Raw genomic sequence first — 14,661 nt, forward strand, 5'->3', positions numbered from 1 at the left:
AGGCTGACCTTTCATCAGCCTATTTGACTTGTCTAAATGTAATGTTTAGTGTTTCTTATTTTCTGTGAGTGGGCTGTTTATCATTTCATGATGTAGGCTACATATTCAATAACTGTTGTGGTCACTTATTATTTCAACACATTGAGTTTTCATTAATATATGTGATGATTAAGGTTAAGTAGCCTAGTAGCCAAGCCAAGGTAGAATAAATGCATCAAGTGTGTGGCTCCTGTGCTTGAGGCAGTTTGGGGGAAATTGACACAAGACATTCCAAACAATACAAATACGTTTTTTAAATACTTTTATTGACTAATCAAGTCAATAAGTTGTATAAATTGTGTCAAGCTGTTTCTGAATGCAGCCCTTGGTGAAAATCGCATGACTTCGCTTACGGACCCGAACAGACTACAACGCAAAGGGCTCTGGGAAAGAAATCAACCTCTGCTTCCGGGTCACTCATGAATTACATCCGTTACGTCCGTTACGTTTCCACGCCGCGCAAACTCGCCTGGCAGTTGAGATGATGTCAGTTCAGAAAACGGCTGTTTGCTTGTTTTCTGCGCTAGCTTGACCAAATGACCGGCTAACAGAAACACTTGAACACCAACTAATGTAAGTACTTCTTTAAATTAAACGCCGAACGAAGACGACCAAGCTTAACGACAGTGTCCTGCTGGTAACGTTAAGTTACTACTAGTCAGTTACGTTAGTGTTATTGTCACAGTTGCTAACTAACGTTAGCTGAACTCTGTAACGGTACAGCAGTGAACATATGTTGCACTTTAGGTGTTATTTTGTTGAATTCACACCACATGTATGTGAAGTTAAAGCTTAAATTAAAGGACTAACGGCCTCCGTCTACCTGGTTATGTAGCGCTACTGGTGCGTTTGAAATATCCTTTGTTTTGTGGGGGCAGCTAACGATAGCCAAAGTTAACCTTCACTTCATTAGCTGGAAACGTGTTTATTTGTCTCGTGCAAAGGGCCAATGCCAAATAGTGAAATCACGTATTTGTCTGCAAACAGCTATATTATAAACATTATAAATGCGAGGTCAAAGCCAGTTAACGTTGTACCATTGGTGTTGGTAAGTTTTTTTGTAGTGAGTATAACGTTACTGGGATTTTCCCCTCCCAGCCTCATACTCAACCGTCCCAGAGCGACAACCCACTTAATAATGCACACAGTATGCATCTACATGTAACTGAGGTCATTCTGAAAGACTGCTTATGTGTTATCAACATGTCAATTTATTATAAGCAACACAAGACATTAATAGCCAATGACATTTATAGCTGGAGCGACTGGACTGATTTCCTACTGTTTAGTGTTAATCGCCATCTAACCCAGATAGTTAAGAGCTACATTTAGCCTTAGATGTTATATGAATATAGTCCATGTAGCACAGGTTTTATCAGCTTTCTTTTAAGAGTACAAGTTGCCATTACATTAATGGAGAGTTGAGGGTTATCAGTAGCAGTATTAACAATTACAATTTGAGCAATTCTATCACCATCAGTAATTCATTACAGAATATTATGAACTTAACAGTGACGACACAAAAAGCGGTCCACGTCTTCTCTAGCACACTTAACCTTTTAAAACCATTGTCAAAATTAGGCTGTGTACTGTATCAGCTTAAATGCATGAGAAAGCATCCAGGAACTACTACTTCCACTACTGTACACACACACACAGTGGGCCTTTCCGAAACTGCTTGCTACTTCCTCTCCCTACCTGCTTAAAGTTCGTTTCATCTGCTGAAGCTGCAGTGCCACCTGGAGCGGCAGTAGCTTCTGGGGCTGAGGTTACTTTCGTTTCATATCTCCTTAAGTGATTCACATTAGTTAATTTAAATATCTCCAACCAACTGTGTTGTTGTTCCTTGGTAGGTGACGCCAGGTCACAGGCCACAGAAGCCCCAATGGTCCAAAAGTCATTGCCTCGCAACACAGACAGGGTGAATTTAAGAATGAAAGTGTGAATGTTCTGTCACAAAACAATGTTGTACGTATCAGCACGCTTTTTTAAGTGGATATACAGAAATCTTTGACAGTTCTAAGTGGGTATAAGGCGTATACCTGCGTATCACATAGACTAAACCACAGAGTCTTTACCTTTTTACTTCAAGCAATGTGCTGAAACTGTTGTTGCCAAGAGAGCCAACCATTCAAACTTGAATTACCTTAAAAACAAAAACAATTATCTCATTAAACATTTTGCTCATAGTCTTTAGAAGTTAAACACAATTTGATTGTAACCATATTATGCTGTCGAGGTGTACACTGTTGCCTTTCTTGCTGGTCTCTTCTTTAAAATGCATTGCTGGAGTGACGAGCCATGTGTTTAATTTAGCTACATGTGGTTAAGTTATCTGAAAAATTGAGTCGTGTTCTGATTAAGTCAAAAGGTAAACTACTCCTGTATGTCATCATAACCTTTGAGTAGATGTTGCCCTTTATCCAGATAGATAAAACAAGAGCTTTTTGCAGTGAGTTTGTATTGGCCGTGCAGAGTGAGCAGTTTTCAGTGCTGAATATGTTTTTTTAAATGAACTAAGTCCACTTTTCAGCAAGAGACCTACCCTGCAGTATGATATTTGTTGGTGTTGTGCAGTCCTATGTTTGATGTTGAGCAAAGATTTTCTCAGTAAATCTACAACAACGGCAACCATTGTATCCAATTATTCTAGTGGCAGTTTACTAAAGCCTGTGATGACGCAAGTGTTGTGTAAATGTTATGGGAGGGCTTAACTGTGGTGTTTAACACAAGTGTGTAATGGTAGGATCATACGCTTTGTTTACCTGTTGTTTAACTGAAACTTTCTGTTCCATAGTGACCCAAAGGAATCAAAAAGGACAATACTCTAATTTACAGATATGGGGGCCCTGATATCCAGATGGAAGGTAAGTGTTGTGGTGTCCGAACAATAATGCTGCGATGATGTGTTGAGAAGAAATCCGCTTGACACTGTTCTTGATCATAAAAGTTTATTAAATCAAGGAGTTCAGCATCAATTACAAGCTCTGCAGCAGCTTGGAGAGTGACCCAGCCCGATGGCCACTCTGTCTCTCTGTACATCAAACATAGCTTATATAGGACATGTTTAGGTATCTGCTAAATACCATATAAGGGTCAGAGTCTGCAATCTAAAACTCCAATCCATATAAGAGCAAAGTTCTATAGGATAAGTGTAGACATCTTGTTGGACACCAGATAAGGGTCTGAGCCTCCACGTAACCACTGACCTCTGCTCTCCCCTTAAAGGTCACTAATCCTCTATCCAGCTGCTACAGTACTATGTTAAACTGTTATGCGTCAAATGCACATATGTTATACACCACAGTGTGAACTGAATGAATGAAATAATCTCATTAAATACTCCTTTCTTTACATAGTTGAATGTGCTGACAACAAAATCACACACAAATTATCAATGGAAATCAAATTTATCAACCCATGGAGGTCTGGATTTGGAGTCACACTCAAAATGAAAGTGGAAAACCACACTACAGGCCAATCCAACTTTGATGTAATGTCCTTAAAACAAGTCAAAATGAGGCTCAGTAGTGTGTGTGGCCTCCACGTGCCTGTATGACCTCCCTACAACGCCTGGGCATGCTCCTGATGAGGTGGCGGATGGTCTCCTGAGAGATCTCCTCCCAGACCTGGACTAAAGCATCCGCCAACTCCTGGACAGTCTGTTGGTGGATGGAGCGAGACATGATGTCCCAGATGTGCTCAATTGGATTCAGGTCTGGGGAACAGGCGGGCCGGTCCATAGCATCAATGCCTTCCTCTGGCAGGAACTGCTGACACACTCCAGCCACATGAGGTCTAGCATTGTCTCGCATTAGGAGGAACCCAGGGCCAACCGCACCAGCATATGGTCTCACAAGGGGTCTGAGGATCTCATCTCGGTACCTAATGGCAGTCAGGCTACCTCTGGCGAGCACATGGAGGGCTGTGCGGCCCCCAAAAGAAATGCCACCCCACACCATTACTGACCCACCGCCAAACCGGTCATGCTGGAGGATGTTGCAGGCAGCAGAACGTTCTCCACGGCGTCTCCAGACTCTGTCACGTCTGTCACATGTGCTCAGTGTGAACCTGCTTTCATCTGTGAAGAGCTCAGGGCAGCAGTGGCGAATTTCCCAATCTTGGCGTTCTCTGGCAAATGCCAAACGTCCTGCACGGTGTTGGGCTGTAAGCACAACCCCCACCTGTGGACGTCGGGCCCTCTTACCCCCCTCATGGAGTCTGTTTCTGACCGTTTGAACAGACACATGCACATTTGTGGCCTGCTGGAGGTCATTTTGCAGGGCTCTGGCAGTGCTCCTCCTGCTCCTCCTTGCACAAAGGCGGAGGTAGCGTCCTGCTGCTGGGTTGTTGCCCTCCTACGGCCTCCTCAACGTCTCCTGATGTACTGGCCTGTCTCCTGGTAGCGCCTCCATGCTCTGGACACTACGCTGACAGACACAGCAAACCTTCTTGCCACAGCTCGCATTGATGTGCCATCCTGGATGAGCTGCACTACCTGAGCCACTTGTGAGGGTTGTAGACTCCGTCTCATGCTACCACTAGAGTGAAAGCACCGCCAGCATTCAAAAGTGACCAAAACATCAGCCAGGAAGCAAAGGAACTGAGAAGTGGTCTGTGGTCACCACCTGCAGAATCACTCCTTTATTGGGGGTGTCTTGCCAATTGCCTATAATTTCCACCTGTTGTCTTTTCCATTTGCACAACAGCATGTGAAATTGATTGCCAATCAGTGTTGCTTCCTAAGTGGACAGTTTGATTTCACAGGAGTCTGATTGACTTGGAGTTACATTGTGTTGTTTAAGTGTTCCCTTTATTTTTTTGAGCAGTGTAATTTGCTAAATAGAACTTTACTTCAGTCCGGCAAAGATATTGTACAACGCCATGATTACCGACTTGCTCATCTGATCAGGGGTGTACCGGGACTGAAATTCAGCCCTGGACTTATAATGTTTTTGTGGTAGGCTATAAAGAGAATCAGATTATGCTGACATGCCTGCTCAGTCTGTATAAATAAGTCACTACTGCACTGAACAAGACCAGGTCAGGCAAGCCGGAGCTGGAACACTTAAGTCACAGTATACCACTAACTACTTATTTTTCCGGCACCACACGTTTCTTTGTCCTCTTTCTTTCTTTCGTCTCTGTTGTACTTGTCACACAAATTAAATGGAAAATGAAGTTCATTTGTTAATTTAGGTTCGGGAGCGGAGCCACGCCTCAACCACACCTCCAATCACCTATAAAGGCTATATATACTGCTCCGCTCAGCCTCAGATCGCTTGATGCAAGTCAGACAACGATCTACGCTCAACAGCACACGCTTACGGTATTAGCACGCTTGTTTCAGATCGCTCGACCCATCCTCCCTTTCCCTTCCCTTCATCCCTACACACATCCACTCATCCTGTCTTCCCTTATGCCTTCATCCCCTCTTCCCCTCTTCTGAGGGGGCTTTAAATAAGCACGGGCGAAAACACTTCAGAGACGGAACCCCCACACTGAGTCTCTCTGCACGGTCTTCTGTACACCCTCTCAGACCAGCCTATCAGACGACATCCTTCTTCCACCATTACCCTTCCCCTCTATATGTATTAATCCATCCTCCATAATCCATGCATTCCATATTTGCATGTACCTAAATCACACATTGTTTTGGCGTGGTCCTTGCAAGTGAAGTACACTCCTATGATGAGCAAATCAGATTTAAGCAAAAACGAGGAACAGTCTAAGTTGAGAGGGGCAGCTCATATTCCCCCTTAATATTGAAATGATTATTTTAGCCGAGTTACAGACAGACAGACAGACAGACAGACAGATGGCGTTCTGCTGCAGCTGACTGGCCTGAAATGGACCGACCGTTCAGGAGTCTTCCCGAACTTCCCAATGGCCATTCCGCCCCTGCATCTGATCCCCGTGGGTGTGGGTGGTACAAAAGCTTTACTCAAAACTATGGTTGTTTTGATTGAGTCAATAACTTGAGGAAACTGGCAGTTGAATCCATGCGAAGCGTGATACAGGTAACCAGAGTTTTACTGGTGGACAGCTTGTAGTTCAATGCCCTTCATCTCCAGACATCATCTGACAAATAGCTCCTGTGGAGTTTCACTTGAGTGAACTAAAATGAGGTACCCCTATAGATGTATATTTTTATTTTCATTGCAAGATTATCCTAGCGGAGGCTAGTAACATTTGCTTTTACATTCTTCACTGCTAGAGTTAGTCAAAGCTCAGCTTTGAGAAGTAAAAAGAAAGGCCTAAAGGACAAGACGAGCAGACTGAGCAAAAAAGAAACAGAAGTGCTGGTATGTTCAGCACAAACAAAAACTCCTGTACTAAGTGGATAACTGCTGTGCTGACCTCTGTTGAGTTTATTGAGCAACGTGGGAAGATTGTTCTTCTCTCACTTAACTAACTCTAAAATGTGTTAGATTTTCTCACCTCTAATACTTGCAGTACCCGCCTAAGACCCAAGCTACCACACTCATGTCAGCATATATTCTTTGCTAATTACAGTGGGACTTACATGCTCAATATACAGTAACAACAACACAAACACCTAATAATAATATACTATTACACTATTGTATCAATATGTTATATAATACCCATTTTGTTTACATTAATTTTCTTTTTGAGACATTTCTGGTTCAAATCTTAAATGATGCAAACTCAAACACAAAGATAAAATAAAGAAGGTGTAGCTTATATATTGTTTCTTAATAATTCTAATATATATATAATAATAAAATCTAAAGGAAAGACAAGTGAGGAGTCACAGAGAAAGGGACAGGCAGTGAATACAGAGCTTCAGTATGAAAGTATTCAGTATTAAAACTCAGTCAATCACGACTTTAATCCAAAATCCTAAATCACATGTTTTCCCATGTGTTCAGATTTAGGTTATATTTTCAGAAGTTTATTGATATCTGCTGCTAACTTATACTGCCTAATCCTTATGTCATTTTAACATAAGTGATTTGTCATCACAGCTTATGTTAAAATGAGTTTCTTGTGCTTAGCTTGCTTCCTGCCAATTACCAAGTTACCTAGATTGGACAGTAAGTTCACACGGTCTATTCAGAAGATGTATTTCTCCATCAACCCCCTTCTGCAAATATTCCCGTTTAGAGGAGCAGTATTCAGACAGAGGAGGATTAAATACGTTTCCTGCATTTTGGACTCCCCAGCGCTCTGTGACAGATTTAGTGCTCAAAAGATTAAGGCAACCATTAATCATCACAGTGTAACATCAATTTAACTTCAGAGATATCAATCTATTGTGAATCTATGAAACTTGTTTTGGTGCAAATAAAAGTTACAACAGGTCCACTGGAGACGCAACAGCAAGACAACCCACAAACAGGAAATGGTTTTCCACAGAGAGTTGGTCGCTACTCATCCTTCCTGACTGACTGTTCCCTATTTTGCGTTTTGCTAGTGTCCTTAGCATGTCCGTAGCATGAGGCGGTACCTGCAGCCCATTCAGGTTGTTCAGCTCCTCCACGATGGCACATCCATACGTGCCCTCGCAAGAAGGTTTGCATTCTCTCAAGAGCATGAAGGAGATACCACAGACAGTTGGCTACGTAAGGAGAGCTGGACAGGGCCGTAGAAGGGCATCAGCCCAGCAGCCAGACCAGTATCTACTGGTTTGTGCAAGGAGGAACAAGAGGAGCACTACCAGAGCCCTACAGAATGACCTCCAATGGTCTACTGGTGTGCGTGTTTCGGACCAAACTGTCAGAAACACACTCCACGAGGGTGGCATGAGGGTCTGAAGTCCTCTTGTGGGACCTGTGCTCACAGCCCAGCACCGTGCAGCTCAACTGGCATTCGCCAGAGAACACCAGAATTGGCAGGTCCGCCATTGGGCTCCGTTCTCTTCACAGATGAGAGCAGGTTCACACTGACCACATGTGACAGATGTGAAAGAGTCTGGAGACGCCGTGGTGAAGGTTGTGCTGTCTGCAACATCATCCAGCATGACTGGTAGGGCAGTGGGTCAGTGATGGTCTGGGGAGGCATATCCTTAGAGGGTCACACAGACCTCTATGGGCTAGCCAAAAGTACCCTGACTGCTGTTAGGTACCAGGAAAAAATCCTCAGAGTCATTGTCAGACCTTAAGCTGGTTCAACAGGCCCTGGGTTCCTCCTGGTGGAAGACAATGCCTCATGTGGCAAGTGTGTTGGCAGTTCCTGGATGATGAAGGCAATGATGCCATTGACTGGCCCACATGTTAAAAAAACACAATGTCATTATAACATGAAAAATATCTTGCTATAATGTGAAAAGAAACTTACTGCCATACAATACTCCAATTTTAGCTTTTATAAAATTCTACTTTCTTGTCATGATTTTCAAAACTGTTTAACAATCACAAAACTGTTTTTGAAAGAGTTTTCTGAATACTCCCTCCTTGCATCTGCATCTAAAACACACCAAGTGGGATCAATTACTTATTTGTAAGTGTACTGAAATGATTTTCTTCCTTCCTGGAAGGTAGAAAATCAATCAAAACGGGTCAGCAGTCATGTAAATAAAACATGCAAAATCAGTGTGGTCCTTTAGTTTCTATTAAAATTACTTATGTTATCAGAAAAAGTTATGTGACTGACTGAAGTACCATCAAATTGGAACAAAAGGGATGTAAATCTACTAAAATTATCTACTTTTCACCTACCGCCCTGCATGGTCTCTTAGATCAACTGAACTTGGTTCATTGTCCATCCCTCGTTTCCGGTTGTCCACAGTAGGTGGAAGGTCATTTAGTGTTAATGCTCCAAAATTATGGAATTCACTGCCCCTTTCACTTCGAAATATTTCATCTGTGGCTACATTCAAGACACAGTTAAAAACATATCTATTTAACATGTATTTCGTTTAAATGTGACTATATGTATCCTATGTGATTGTAAGTTGTGTTGTTTCCCCCCATTCATTATGAGCTGAACTCAAAGATCTAAGACTTTCCCTATGTACACAAAAGGCCTATTTGTCTCAAATATTGTTCACAAATTTGTCAAAATCTGTGTTAGTGAGCACTTCTCCTTTGCTGAGATAACCCATCCACCTCACAGGTGTGGCATATCAAGATGCAGATCAGACAGCATGGGGATTGTACAGGTGTGCCTTAGGCTGGCCACAATAAAAGGCCTTAGGCTGGCCACAATAAAAGGCCTTAGGCTGGCCACAATAAAAGGCCACTCAAAAATGTGCAGTTCCATCACACAGCAAAATGCCACAGATGTCGCAAGTTCTGAATTCCTCTAGTGGGACCTGTGCTCACAGCCCAGCATCATGCAGCTCAACTGGCATTCGCCAGAGAACACCAGAATTATGTGACTGACTGAAGTACCATCAAATTGGAACAAAAGGTATGTACATCTACTAAAATAACCACTGTGAGCAGCGAAGTGAGCGGGTGTTTTCACCAAGCATAGAGTTGTTGCACATAGCATGGCCAAAAAGTCACATATTGTGTAATTTGCACATAAAAAAATCTAATCATTAGAGTTTAAATGCAAACAAAAACTATTTTCATAGGGCAAGTGTGTGCTGTCTGTTTGATTCTACTGTAAAACAGAATATTTCGGCTTATGTCGGCAAAGGAGAATAGCTAACACAGATTTTGACAGATTTGTGATGTGAAAGTGTTGCCTTTATAACTTTGTTCAGTATAGTTTAATTATACGTGCACACATATTCACAACAAAAGGAAGGATAGACAGGATGTCTGTCAAATCATCAAACCACTCTCTACCCATCTTGTCGCTCGTTGGGACAACATTTCTGAGGTGTGATTGAAAAAAAAAAAAGCAAAGAAAGGGCCATGTTCTTATTAATGGCTTGTCACTGGACAGCCAGCAGAAGGCACACACCACTTGACATGATATGACAGTCCCTAACTTTCCTTGAAAGACGAGTAATAATCTGGCCAAAGTTTTAAAAAGCATTTGCCTCAAAATACCTACAGAGGACTGAAATCTGTAGGAAATGTGAACAAATTAAAATGTCCCACAGTGCACCTGTGCTGAGCCTGATAAGGTGACAATCAATTTACATCTATACTCCAAGTTCTACATTCAGCTACGGAGCAACATTATCATTCATGTGGAGTCGTGCTTGTGCTCACCTGATGAATGTGAGTCCAATATTCACTCTATTAGTTCTGTGTCTGTTCTCCACCAACTCCTGAGAAAAGCCTGGGTCTTTAGCTGCTTAATGCTCCACTTTGTCCACCAGCTGTGTCTGTCTGCTGTTTGCAGCTGAGCAGGTATTGTACAGTGGCGTTTGCAGCAGAGCCAAAAACGAAAGGAGTACTTCCAGCGCAAGGCTCATCCCTCCTAAGTGTACCACAGAGCCCCACAGGAAGTCATCAAACTATTTAACTCTTCCCTCAGATTGTCAGACATATGGTCTCTCAGTTAACAGACCTTGTAGTGCAAAACCTGCCATATTGTGCAATATTCTGTGTTCTCAAACTCAATATGCAATTTTCACAGCTTCAATAGGCTACTCATGTTTACCCTGTCCCAATACTGTAGTTTTTAAGAACTATCTATTCCATATCAACTCTACCAGTACTCATTATTACTATTACTTTTTAACTCACAACTACTATTTATCATAACATTTCTGTTAATACTGTAAAATACTGTACACATCTACACTGCTTTATTTTAAAGAGGTGGTATTATGGTTTTTGGCTTTTTCCCTCTCCTTTACTGAGTTATACATCTTTTTTGTGCATGTACTAGGTTTGCGTAAGTCCACCAAAACTCTGCTTTGAGCTGCCTGAAAACAGCTCGTTTGTAAGTCCAGCTTTTACTTCCCTTTCTTGTGACGTCACAATGAAAATACGTGTCATAATGCTCGCTGAGCGACTACTTCGACACACCCTCAAAAACACTGAAAATCACTATAAAGCTCGGAGGGAGCTGCAGATTCAACTGATAATTCTCTGTAGGTCTATTGCTACAAGCGACTGCTTTCACATTGTTTTTACATGAACAGATTAGTAACAGGACACAGGACAGGACACAATTAGCTTAGCTTAACACAAAAACTGGATGCAGAGGGAAACAACAAGCCTGACTCTTGACATTTTTGTACTGTGAATAAATAATTTGACTGTAATGTAAATGCAATGTAAATACTGAGGAGTGTATTATTGTCCGGTCCCGCACCAGACAAACAGCCAACTTGAATGTCCTATGGAGGGTTTCTGTGCTCGTCATTAAGGAGAGGGTAGGAGCTCAGATATCTGGAGGGAGCTCCGAGTATATCCGCTGTGCCTTCATGTTGAAAGGAGCAAGTTAATGTGATTTGGGCATCTGGTGAGGATGTTTCTGGGAAGAGCACCAGAAAATACTGCAGGGATTACTAATCTGATCATGCCTGGGAACACCTCGGCTCCTCAGGAAGGGCTGGAGGATGCAGCCTGGGAGGGGACTGGGCTACTTGGCTTAGCCTTCTGCCACCAACACTTGGCCCCATTTAATGATTGGAAAATGGTTGGATAGATGGATGAAACATAAAAACAGTGACAGATGTGGCACACAGGTGGTGGCCAATGGGGTAAAGTTAATGCAGTCCACTGCAGAAACCCTGGATTGAATTCTTGGTATTGGTATTTCCTCTTTGAAGTGTGCACCAACAAAAACAAGTAGCCATCTGTTTGTCCACATATCAGCTTTTTCATAAGTCACGAGATGACAGCTGAGCAAACTCCATCAGCTGAAGATGCAGGATACAGTTGAAAACACCTGAAAATGCTAGAAATTGGCCATTTGAATTTGGTCAAACTACGGTTTCCAAGGTCAAGAATGAAGCCAGTGAGGGTTAACGCTGTTACTGCTGCACAGGTGATTCCTATTGGTAGGTCAGGGCCACTGCAATTACCATGAACCTCAAGCAAAATGTCTCGCAAAATAAGGGGGGAAGAAAATCAGGTTGTTAGCTGCCAAGAGGAATTAATTAAATTATCTAACTTCCACAGGCAGACGACCTAAGATTTCAGCATTAATGTTAGCTCAGTAAAATTAACCATCTCCGTCTCTCTCATGGCGGAAGAGTAAACCGAGTTTGAGGAGCTCTGTGAGCTGATAGAGGCGGGTGGTGAGCACTTCGGTTCAGTGGCATACTTAAAGTAGAAGTACCTCAGAATCTGCTACTTTCAATCATTACTACATAAATTTCTCCGCTTCATTTACTGTACGAAAGCTGTAGTTACTTGTCACTTTGCAGATTAACATTTTAAACACCTAATGAGCATATATATACACCAAACAACAGTATTTAATAAAATTTAAAAAATCAGCTCCCCCTCGACCAGCTAGAACATGTTACAAAATGCTGCTTATATGTTAATGCATCAATAATATTAATCCAATATATAATGATAAAACTCTTAGAGACACTATTTTGTCTCTGCAGTGAGTAGGGCACTCTGTTGTTGTATTCCTTTTTAAAGAACACTGAGGGAGCTCCAAATTGATCCATAACCTTATTTATTTATTTTTAAATCTATGTACTCAAACCATATTTGTCTCAAGATATTTGGCTAGTCTGAAACAGTAAACTTTGCTCAGTGGTGGAAAGTAACTAAATATATTGATTCAAGTACCGTACATCTACTATTATTAGTCTGTTCTGCATAATGAGTACATTTACTTTTGATACTTTAAAGGGTAATATAGGTATTTTTCACCCTGGACCTTATTTTTTCATGTTATTGTGTCTATGTGACAGTTACTATTTTTTATCATTGGAGTCTGGTGAGCGATATAGACGGGTTTCTTGAATACAAACACTGCTGGATGCGCGTGCAGCCAGGGGGCAAAAGCGCTTTGGTAGCTAGTCAGAAGACTGTAGTCAACCACTGTAATCCCTGTAGATTACTCATTGTTTGTAAATTCTTAAATAAACTGCCATTTCAGAGTTGGATCTGCTTTTCTATTTTTTATTTTGCATATTAATATTTACATGCGCGATCGCGCTGCAGGTCAGTGACACCGGCTGTTGTTCAAGTCAGCTGTTAGCCAAAAAAGCTAAAGGAAGAATGGAGAACGATGGAGAGAGGCGTTCTTTCCACAGCTGTAAGTACTACCAATAGGCCTAGCTGTGTCTCAAGAGCTACACTCAGAGATGCAAAGAACGTTGTCTTTCGTTGTAAATGTGCATCCAGCAAAAAGGTTTCAACTGCGACCATTGTATTGAACAGGGGAGAGTTACTTCAAAACTGTAATCAGGTACAATTACTAATTACTTGTTAAAAAATATAATCAGTAATGTAATGCAAGTACCAGAAAATAAAAGTAATGTAACCTGATTTCTTTTAGTTACTTTTGGATTACTTCAATACCAAATACGCAAATAAAGACAAGATGCATTGTCTGCTTAGTGTATTTTTAGAGAAACATACAATTATAAAATATCCCATTGCCATGAAATCAAAACAAATGTTTTTATATGATGCCTCGCACTAGGCCATAAGTCATATGGCAGGATCTGGCCCATCAATGACAAAAATTGTTGTTTTGTATGTATTATTGAATACATTTTAGTGTGTCATTTCCTGGAAAATGATTTTAGAACGTTGATGAATCATCCTGCACTGGGGGGCCTGCATTCATTAAGTGTCCAATGAAAAGCTTTTTTAATTTTTATGCCTACTGAAAAATAGTGTTTCTGGGACCGGGGCCCACTGATTACTCTAGGAAAGCACACCTTTATTCACTGATTTTTACTGAAACTGGATCACATTTGATGGAAAATATTTCCTGGTTTTCTCTCTGATGTTCCTGCTGCTCTGCCTCAACTCACTCGGCAGGAGAGAGTGGCATTAATCAACGTTTTGTGAAAGCACTCAATACTTCTCTTATAAATGCATGTGCATGAACAGTAATGTTCTAAAATCGAGACACTTGCTTGTTTTTCTTTTTATCTCAGACAGTGGCGTTAAAAAACCTTGTCGGGAGGGACCTGCTTTGTTTTTATTAGTTATAGCCTATACGAAAAAGCATCCTCTGGTCTGAGAGGCTTCAGTGTTGAGCTGGTTGTTGACTCCTCAGGTTAATTATTGTTCCAGTAAAGTGGATTCATTTCCAAAATGCGCTGCTGAACAGGTTTTCCGTCACTTTTAGGGATGGGGTGCGGTGGTTGAAAGTAATTGTAGCGTAATGAGTAATGTGACTATTTACTTTTAATACTCAGTAATAAGTAAAGTAATATTGTTACTTTTAAAATGAGTAATAAGTAAAAAGTACCAACGAGGGTGGAGTGGTAGTGGGTCGTTAAACCCTCCAATGCCGCCTGAGCAACAATGCCGGCCTGTTGAAGGTGTGTAACGCCCTTTGCTGCAAGATGGGAGACCTTTCTTTCAAATGTGATTTCCGTGTGACTTCGCTGGTTAACGTGTAGGATTTTTAAATTCACAAACTACACTAACATTTCATTTCACCATTCACAGGTTAACAACTTTGTGTTCAATAAAAAATGCTTTTGTCTGATGGAAAACACAACTGTTGTTTTTATTGAATCGTATTCATCTTCAGCCAAAACAAAATAATCTACAGTGAACAACAGGATAATAGAAAATGACACAGCTAGATACACAG

General features: G+C 41.4%; 1 protein-coding gene across 4 annotated transcripts in view; it reads left to right on the top strand.

Annotated features, from left to right (window-relative positions):
* Positions 1–422: 422 nt before the first annotated feature.
* Positions 423–14,661, top strand: part of lnpk (lunapark, ER junction formation factor) — a 28,794-nt gene continuing 14,555 nt past the window's right edge. Inside the window, exons 1-2 of one of the 4 annotated variants that reach the window (XM_046070490.1) lie at positions 423–612; positions 2,837–2,906. In XM_046070490.1, coding sequence (XP_045926446.1) covers positions 2,880–2,906 — 27 coding nt within the window. In that variant the 5' untranslated portion in view covers positions 423–612; positions 2,837–2,879. The remainder of the gene's footprint in view (positions 613–2,836; positions 2,907–14,661) is intronic. The other 3 variants (XM_046070488.1, XM_046070489.1, XM_046070491.1) reach the window with 3 other exon arrangements.

Source organism: Micropterus dolomieu, linkage group LG15, assembly GCF_021292245.1.
Source record: "Micropterus dolomieu isolate WLL.071019.BEF.003 ecotype Adirondacks linkage group LG15, ASM2129224v1, whole genome shotgun sequence".
NCBI lineage: Eukaryota > Metazoa > Chordata > Actinopteri > Centrarchiformes > Centrarchidae > Micropterus > Micropterus dolomieu.